We start from the raw sequence: 9,011 nt of genomic DNA, 5'->3' as shown, positions 1-9,011 counted from the left end.
AAACCCAAAAAAGTTGGTGCCTAATTCCGCTGCTAAGTAGCTGGAGACATGAGTAAATCTCTTCACCTCTCAGGGTACCACTTTTGGTTTAGCCTCAAAAGAGGAAAATAACGATTACCCGAGAGGAGGCGGCAACGATCAGAGAGGTGATGGACCCAACACGCTTATTCCGAAGCTGTTCTGGAGAAGGGGGGATTCGGGGAGAGAGGGGGGAGAAAGGGCGGGTGCGGGGAGACAGATTGAGACGGAGACAGGTGAGGCCAGGAGGAGGAGGAGAATGAGCGGTGTACCCCTCAGGGTACACTGGACGCTGGGGGCGTCTGCGCACACCCGGCGCGGGAGGCAGGGGGGCGCGCGCCTGGGCAGATCCGGACTCAGCAGCCAGGGCGACCCGGGGCGGGGCTCAGGTTGGATCGCGGGTGGGCGGGGGTTGCCCCCCGTCCCCGCCCCCCACATCCGGGGGCCGGGCCGCGCGCTCAGGGCTCGCGGCGCGCGGGTGAGTCAGGCCGGGTTTTCCCTCCGCCTCTAGGGCAGGCGAGCGGGTGCTGCCGAGCGCGTCCCTTCCTCACCAATCCGGCTCCGGTGCCCGCCCGCCCGCGTTCTCTAGGCGCCTGCCGCACGGCCGCTCCGGCCCGACTCGCAGTCTCGGCCGGAGCGGGCGCCGTGAAGGGTTCAAGTCTGCGCTAGGGCACTGAAGAGCGTGAGGGTGTGGAGCCGCGGACCGGCCAGCGCCGCGCCAGCATGGTAACTGGGGCGCGCGAGGGGCCGGGGACTGGGCTGGAGGGCGGGTTGCTGGGGTGTCGCTTTCTCGGCGTCCTTGGCCAAGCTGCAGCCCCGCGCTAGCCGAGGCTGTAGTCTAAGAAATGGACGGGGGTGGCAGGGTGCGGTGTGCGCCTAGTGCCCCCTGCTCCCGGATACCGAGGCTTGCTGGACCCGCAGGACATCTCCTCTCCGCCACCCGTGTAAACGCGCTTTCCCTGGAGCATCGCTCGGGACCCCTGCGCCACAGCTAGGTGGGGCGGACGCCCTTGGCACAGGAGAGTGACCTCGGCCTTCGCCCCCGTGCCCAGCAGCTCGGGGCAGGGAGTGGCGGGGAAGGACGCGCTCCCCCACCCCGCCCCCTTGGTAGCTCGAGGACCTCCCGCAGTTCTGGGGATCCCTAACCTCCTCCATTACCTTCTTGGGAGAAATTCCGTGGGGATGCCAAACTCGCCTTCTCTGCCTTCCCGGTGAGACCTCTTGCCTGCCCCCGTTCTCGTTCTTGCCCTAGTCCCCTGTCCTGTCCGGGCTGCGGATAAGGGACGTTCTTAGGTCTTGGTGACTGTGACCCTGTTCTAGTCCTTGCCACAGGCATTGGCAAAAGTGAGGGTCAGCCTAGGGCCAGGTGAAAATCAGGGCTCTGAATGTATCCAGAAGGAGGACTGGGACACTCTCACCTCTACCCCTTAGGAACGAACATATTGGGCCTGGCTGTCCTAGGAGGGAGCAGAGGCGGGAGGCCATCCTTTGCCCGGTGATCAGCCTCCTCCCAGGGTGATAAGCCTCCTCCCAGGGCCCTCTCAGTCAGGGCTCCTCTGCCGACTGGCTGCGTGTGGGTGTGTATGTGCGAGACTGTGAATGAGAGCGGCCAGCCTGCTCCCGCCACCGCCTCTAGCAGCTTCCAGAGCTTAAGAGTCCCATACCAGCTCCGCTTCCACTGTTTCTTCCTGACCCTTGGAGTGGGGCAGGCAGGAGGGGTCACAGGCTGAGGGGACTTCATCCAAACCAGCCTGGGTGCTGATGCCCTTGGAAGAAACAGCCATGGGGGCTGGGCAGTGTGTGCCCATAGAAGGTGACTCCTAACTGAGACAGCCTGGTGCAGTAGACAGGGCTTCGCTCAAGGAGCTGAAATGGCTCCTCAGTGTGGGATCTTGGACAACTCACTTCCTTTTCTTAGGCCTCGGTTTCCCTTTCTGTAAAATGGACTGAAGGTCATTACTGCGGGATGACTTGAGATCATGAAGGGGAAGGGCTGAGACAAACTGAAGTGCTGTACAATTACCACATGTGATAACACCCCCTTCTGCAGAGGTTAGCCACTAGGCTGTGCTCCTCAAGTGTCCAGTGGGGGCAGGTAGGCCAGCCTCTTCCCCCCTACTCCTTCCCGGCAGTCACCCACTGTCCCCTCTTTTGGAGCTGGGACATTCCGGTCTCATTCCTCTGGGACAGCTGCAGACACACCCCTCAACCAAGCTGATCCTCCAGCAGGTGGTGGGACCCTCCCTTGGGGTCAGGGCTCTGGAGGGACTAATTGAATTGCAGCTGAGGCTGGCAAGACTACAGCCTGTGTGGGGGCTGGGTCTCAGTGGGGCCAGAGAAGGCTTCTGAAGCTGAGGGACCAGTGCACTCTCTCCCATGCAGCTGAACGTGATCTTGAACACATTATTTCACCTCCTGTTCCTCAGTGTTCTCTTCTGAAGTGAGAGGTGACAGTGCTTATCTCCTATGTGTGTTCTGAGGAAGAGATAGTGCTTGGGGTCTGGTACTGGGGTGCTGGCCCTGTGTATCCTCTTTTCCTCTTCTTGGTGACCAGGGTAGCCCTGTTCTCCTGTCTCCACCAAAGGTTGGTCCAGAGAGATGCCCCTAAATTTGGGCATGGGGTGGGGGGACTTTCAGTGCTGCTGGCTTACCTTGAGGGTGGAGGAGGGGGCCCTGCTGGGGCCAGCTGGGACCAGTGGAGAATGTGACTGGAGTGGCCCTACCCAAAGCTAGCTAGCTGAATGGCAGTGGGTTTTCAGCTCAGTGCAAATCTCTGGGGCCCAGGACACCCTGCTATGGGAAGAGCTGCCTAGACATTTGGAGGAAGCCCCTGCTTTCTGCTCTGCTGTCTTTCTGTTCTGGAGTCCCAGGGAGACTTCGTGGCACTTGCTCTCTCCCCGCTCCTCCCTGACCAAATCCTCCGCAGCCCAGCGTGCACAGTTGCCCTGGCCTGAGCATGCAGTCCCAGGCTTCCAAGCAACACAAAGAAGGAATGTATGTGTGTGTTGGGGGAGGGGGCGGAGGTGGGATGGGTTCTTTTAAGAAAAAGGATTGTCCCCAGACTGAGACTGGGGCATGGTAGAGCCTCCTAGAAGCAAGGGGCCTCAGCCTTGCAGGGGAAGCTTATCATATAGCTGGAGAGGTTGCCTAGGAGGGACAGAAGGTGACCTTGTGCAAACTGTATAGCTGTTTGCTGTTGGACACATCTGTCTCCACTGCATCCTCTAACATAGGTTTTTCTTTGCTGCGGGTGGCACTCACGTGACACAGTGCGTTCCATGTGTGGTTGGATGCAGTACTGTAGGTCCTGGCTACAACAGCTCCCCTGGACCTGAGACCCTTTGTAGGGAGCATAGTGTGGGTATCTCTTTTGAGACCAGAAGTGAGGGTCTGCCTGGGGGAAGGGGAGGTGGTGTGTGTTTGAGGTGAGGCAGGCACACTTGCTTCACTGTCAATATCCCTGCCCTTCTGGCCACATCGTTCACAAAGCTGTTCACTTCCATTGTCTCTCTGTCACAGTTACCCCATCAGGAAGGCAGGAAAAGGGAGGTATATTAGTGTCTGGTTCTGGTGGGGGGGAGGGATGCTGGCTGGATCTCAGGGTCTCTGTTGTCCCCGCCCAGGAAACAGTGACGGGTCAGTGAGTACACTTCGATGCACAGTGCTGTCTTGCTAGGTGGACTTGTTATGGCAAGGGGTTTAGGGGCTGGGGAGGCCAGACCACTCAATTCCTGTTCTTTTCACTGTGAGTGACATCCTGGATCCTGTTAGACATTCAGCATCCATGGGGTGGGGATCTCAGCCATCTTTACCCTCACTAGCTCTGTGACCTTGGGCAAGTCACTTCACCTTTCTGACCCCAGGGACCTTGCCTTTAAAAGGGGGCAATAATGACATCACAGGACCAGTGAGACACCTAAGAAGAGCCATTGTAATTCCTTACCTGGATGTGTAAGGTACCCTCAGCTTGTGTAGCCTGTGGCACCCCCAGAAGGATTTGACAGTGTTCACATGAGGCTAGGCTGGGGTACAAACTCAGACTCTCCCCACACCCCTTGGGTGCAAGAAGGTTTTGCTGGAGCTAGGTGCCAGTGGCTCACACCTAGCTACTTGGGAGGCTGAGAGATAGGGAGGATTGAGGTTCGAGGTTAGCCCTGGGAAATAGTTCATGAGACCCCCCATCTCCAAAATAGCCACAGCAAAAATGGACTGGAGGTGTCGCCCAATTGGTAGAATGCCTGCTTTACAAACACAAAGCCCTGAGTTCAAACCCCAGTCGCATCCAAAAAATGAGAAAGTTATGCCCAGGAGGGCTGAAAAGGCCATTTTTGCCCAAGGGGCTGTTGAGTGATACAGAATTCTGGGTGGAGGGCAGAACTCACTCTCCCCCTCCCAGAGACTTTGTCTTCTACAAACACAAAACCTGGAAATGGTTGAGGAAGATGGAGCCTCCTAACGACCATTGTTTGGGGTGGGAGTGGGTGTCCCGGAAGCATATTGGGGGACACCCAGCTGCAGCCTGCCTGCTGGGCATCTGTTCAGGAATGGAAGCAGCTGCTCATGGGTGGAAGGCAGAAAATGTGGCATTCACTGAAAGTCGTTTGCACCTACTGTGTGCTGGGCACTGGGTGGTACACATGTACCAGTACCACCCTCTAGAGTGTGGTTCCCATGACAGTCTGTAAGCCTGGCCACTTGGAGTTCAAGGGAGTAAGCTCAGCCTCAGCCAGCCTGTGTTGACCCTGGCTGTCAGCCACGTGTGGACTGGATGCTTTGTCATGTGATCTCACCTCATCCTCCCAGCATCCCTCTGTGATAAGCGCTGTCATTACCTGTTGTACAGTGGAGGAAGACAAGGCTCGCACAGAAGTTGTGGGCAAGGCCACGGTCACACACTGATTAGCTTTGTCCCAGGTGGGGATTTGGGACCCATTCTGCCTGGTGGCAGTCTTTGTTATAACAGCAGCAGCATGCAGAGGCTGGAAGGGGTTGGGCTGCCCCTCTGCTCTGCTTTCCACCACTGCTCAGACCTGAACACCTGCTCCGGAAACTGCGCCATTGTTCCCCTCTTGCGCCCTTCCTGTTTGTATCACCATCCTTCCTCCTCTTGGGTCCTTCCTGTTTGTATCCCTCCCACTGTAGCCGCTAACCCCACCCATTCCAGATGTTTCCCTAGGGGAACTCTGACCCTTTGCAGGAAGAGGGACTGACTGGGTTATCCTGAGGGAAGAGGGAAAAATAGAGTATCTCCAATCCCAATTTATAGGGCTTTCTCCCCACCCTACAAATTTGGTGGGGAGCCTGGCAGGAGAGTGAGCAAGGTCATGGTCAGATGGAGCATAAGTCCATTCTCCGTAGCCACCTGCTGGCCCAGCCGTGGATGGTGGGCCCCTGTCTTACTGCTTAAGGACCTATTCCTCCTCACCATGCCTCCAAATCACACCCAGCCGCCTAGCTTCAGGGCCTGGACCCCTTTCTCTTGCCAGTCTATGAATCCTGTCCTGAGACTCTGGAACCCACCCACATCTGCTTCTCTTGGGCCTGGGCAGGTGGAGGAGCTGACAGAGGGCAAGTGCCTGGTTTTTGGACATTTGGGAAAGTGGTTACTGAGCACCCACTTGCCCTAATGGAGCCTCCCAATTCCCAGAAGCAGCTGCCTGTGCCCTGTTGAAACTTCATGGCCACAGCCTCAGGCCCTGCTGGCATTGCCATGGGAAGTGTGGGCAGCAGCCTACTGGAACGGCAGGACTTCTCCCCTGAAGAGCTTCGGGCTGCACTTGCCGGATCCCGGGGCTCCCGCCAGCCTGATGGGCTTCTCCGGAAGGGCTTAAGCCAACGTGAGCTCTTCAGCTACCTGCACCTTCCCAAGAAGGACGGCAAGACCACCAAACGGGCACCCCGAAACGAGCCTGCTGACTATGCCACCCTCTATTACCGGGAACATTCTCGGGCAGGTGACTTCAGCAAGACATCGCTGCCTGAGCGAGGCCGCTTTGATAAGGTATGCCTTTACCCACGCCCATTACATGGCACCCAGAGGTTGGAGAGGGGTTGGTTGGGCCCTCCTTGGAGGCCTTGATGCTGGGATGGGGCAAGGATTGGGCAGGCTGAGCTGAGGCTTGGTCACTACCTCCCTGTGGCATGTGCCCCATGTTTCCCAAGAGGATTCCCAAGGGCTATAGAGCATCTGAAGGGTAAAACGCAGTGGTCAGCTTGGCCTCCCTCACACCTGCCCTCTCCTCCTACTAGTGCCGCATTCGCCCTTCAGTGTTCAAACCTGCAGCAGGCACCGGGAAAGGTTTCCTGTCCATGCAGACCCTGGCTGCCCACAAGGGCCAGAAACTGTGGCGCAGCAACGGCAGCCTGCACACACTGGCCTGCCACCCGCCCCTGAGTCCAGGGCCCCGGGCCAGCGAGGCCCGTGCACAGCTGTTGCATGCCCTGAGCCTGGATGAGGGTGGCCCAGAGCCAGAGCCCAGCCTGTCTGACTCCTCCAGTGGGGGTAGTTTTGGCCACAGTCCTGGCACCGGCCCCAACCCCTTCAGCTCCTCCCTGGGCCACATCAACCACCTTGGGGGCTCCCTGGACCGGGCCTCGAGGAGCCCCAAGGAGGCTGGGCCTTTGGCTGTGCTGAGCTGCCTGCCTGAGCCACCACCCCCGTACGAATTCTCCTGCCCCACTGCTGAGGAAGTGGTGGCGGTGCTGCCACAGACCTGTGATGAGCTCAAGAGGGACCTCGCTGACCAGGATGGCTCTAACCCCTTCACGCAGGTGAGGGAGTCCCTGTCCTGGAATCCTTTTCTGTCCCTCGATATTGGGGTATGAGCCAGACAGGGACCCCAGCCAGCTGACCCACATGAGTCCGGGTACAAGAGAGTAAGAAAGAGATGGATGCCTAGTCGTCTGCATCCCAAGTGGGAGGGATTCTGTCACTGGTGGTTCTTGCATGGAAGTTATATAGGAAGGAGGGAGAGTCTCTGGAAGGGCCATGTGTTGGGGACACTATATCTGCAGGCATCCTGGGTTGGGGATCATGTGTGACTGGGGCTCTGGGCCCTGTGATGAAGGAGCACAAGAAGTTAGTGGTGGCTGCAGCATTAGTGTGGTGATCTGTGTGATCGCAGGCGCATTGTTTCCAGGGGACCGGGCCTCGTGTGGATATCGGGGCGTCGCCGCTCTGGCCCCAAACTGGTGCCACTTTCCCTATGGCAGGTGCTAGAAGAACGCCAGCGGCTGTGGTTGTCTGAGTTGAAGCGTCTGTATGTGGAACGGCTGCACGAGGTGGCCCAAAAAGCCGAGCGCAGCGAGCGCAACCTGCAGTTGCAGCTGTTTATGGCCCAGCAGGAGCAGCGGCGCCTGCGCAAAGAGCTACGGGCCCACCAGGGTCTGGCCCCTGAGCCTCGGCCCCCTGGCTCCCTATCAGAGTCCGACCCCAGTGCTGGGCCAGAGGAGGAAGCCCGATGGGAGGTACGACTACCAGAGGTGAAACTCCCTTCTCCATTGTCGAGGCTCCACACTCTGCGCCCTCTCCCTCTGCTCCCCACACATTCTTTGCTTGGCCCTTTGCTCATCGTGTGTTTCCCCACCCCCAGGTGTGCCAGAAGACAGCCGAAATTAGTCTCTTAAAGCAACAGCTGCGGGAAGCCCAGGCCGAGCTGGCACAGAAGCTGGCGGAGATCTTCAGTCTGAAGACGCAACTTCGGGGCAGCCGGGCACAAGCCCAGGCTCAGGACGCAGAGCTGGCCCGGCTGCGTGAGGCCGTGCGCAGCCTGCAGGAGCAGGCCCCCAGGGAGGAAGCCCCAGGCAGCTGTGAGACTGATGACTGCAAAAGCAGGGGGTTGCTGGGGGAGGTAAGGAGCAGTGAGGCCAGAGATGGCACCGAGCAGCTGCGGGCAGAACTGCTACAAGAGCGGCTTCGGGGTCAGGAGCAGGCACTGCGCTTCGAGCAGGAGCGGCGGACTTGGCAGGAGGAGAAGGAGCGAGTGTTGCGCTACCAGCGGGAGATCCAGGGGGGCTACATGGATATGTACCGCCGCAACCAAGCGCTAGAACAGGAGCTGCGGGTGCTGCGGGAGCCTCCCACACCCTGGAGCCCTCGACTAGAGTCTTCCAAGATCTGAGGCCAGCAGAGTGAGCTGACAGCAGATGTACTGTCAGAAGAAGCCCTAAGACAGCTGGCTCCTCCCTTACACCGGTGTGGGGCAGAAATCTGCAGAGGCCAGCCAAAGATGGGAGGCCCACCAAGAGAAGAGAGGAGGGATCCAGTGGGTGTTGAGCTGGATAGGGTGCTGGCTGCAGGAGCCAGGGCAAGGCCCTCCTGGTACAGCAGCACCCAGGCAGGGCCCAGCCCTGCTCCCTGGAGTGGGTGTGGCCCAGTGAAGGAGGTTGAAGAGTCTATAGCTCCATGATGGAGAAGGGCAGGCATGAGGGAGGGTGACTGGAGACCTGGGTTTAGACCTTCTTTGATCAAAGGAGCCTGGGATGGGAACATTGGCCTCCTCCAGAATAAAACCACATTTTTTATGAGGAAGCCCTGGGTGATACATTGGGTACATTCCTGGCCTTAATCCAGAGGTTCGTGGATTAGGGGCCCATTGACCTAGGCCATATGGAGTTCCTCCTGTGATCATGGTCATTGGGAGAGTGCTGTGCAAAGCTGCTGATCATGCATGTTAGGGAGTGAAGGAATCTTATTCCTTGTTCCAGTGCCACACAGTACCATAGTTGTTGTGTGGGCTGAAATTCCCTTCTTTAGCACCAGTGGATTTTTCAGAAGGAACAATACCAGGGAACTCCTGGAAAACAAAAGGACAAGTCAACCAAGGCATTTTGAACACAGGAAATGTTCTTTCGGTGGGAAGTCTGAACCCTGAATGCCCAGGCCCCTGCTGGATTTGGGGCCAGCCCAAAACAGCTTCCCCTGGAGCATCCAAACACTCCAATAGCGATCTGCCTCTTCTAGAGCTCCCTTCCCATCTCTGTCTGCCAGTGGT

The 9,011-nt window shown here is 58.2% G+C and overlaps 1 protein-coding gene across 5 annotated transcripts; it reads left to right on the top strand.

Annotated features, from left to right (window-relative positions):
* Nucleotides 1–455: 455 nt before the first annotated feature.
* On the top strand, nt 456–8,548 carry N4bp3 (NEDD4 binding protein 3). 5 transcript variants are annotated; one of them, XM_074057415.1, is made up of 5 exons: nt 456–744; nt 5,669–6,019; nt 6,268–6,789; nt 7,231–7,500; nt 7,611–8,548. In XM_074057415.1, exons 2-5 carry the CDS (start codon nt 5,696–5,698, stop codon nt 8,136–8,138), a joined length of 1,644 nt encoding a protein of 547 aa, XP_073913516.1. In that variant the 5' UTR covers nt 456–744; nt 5,669–5,695; the 3' UTR covers nt 8,139–8,548. The 5 variants fall into 5 exon arrangements, with proteins under 5 accessions (XP_073913516.1, XP_073913515.1, XP_073913513.1 ...); XM_074057414.1 differs by having other exon boundaries at nt 5,568–6,019; XM_074057412.1 differs by having other exon boundaries at nt 457–744; nt 5,666–6,019.
* The last annotated feature ends 463 nt before the right edge of the window (nt 8,549–9,011 follow it).

The sequence above is a fragment of the Castor canadensis genome, chromosome 16, assembly GCF_047511655.1.
Source record: "Castor canadensis chromosome 16, mCasCan1.hap1v2, whole genome shotgun sequence".
Taxonomy (NCBI): domain Eukaryota; kingdom Metazoa; phylum Chordata; class Mammalia; order Rodentia; family Castoridae; genus Castor; species Castor canadensis.
Note: the sequence above shows the minus strand (reverse complement) of the source record. Positions and strands in the feature narration are given on the sequence as shown.

Bases quoted from the DNA above. Each gene is read 5' to 3' on its own strand.
- N4bp3 (XM_074057415.1), top strand. From the start codon at position 5,696: ATGGCCACAGCCTCAGGCCCTGCTGGCATTGCCATGGGAAGTGTGGGC. The intron at 6,020-6,267 runs GTATGCCTTTAC...TCCTCCTACTAG, and splicing joins AGCGAGGCCGCTTTGATAAG to TGCCGCATTCGCCCTTCAGT. The intron at 6,790-7,230 runs GTGAGGGAGTCC...TCCCTATGGCAG, and splicing joins GCTCTAACCCCTTCACGCAG to GTGCTAGAAGAACGCCAGCG.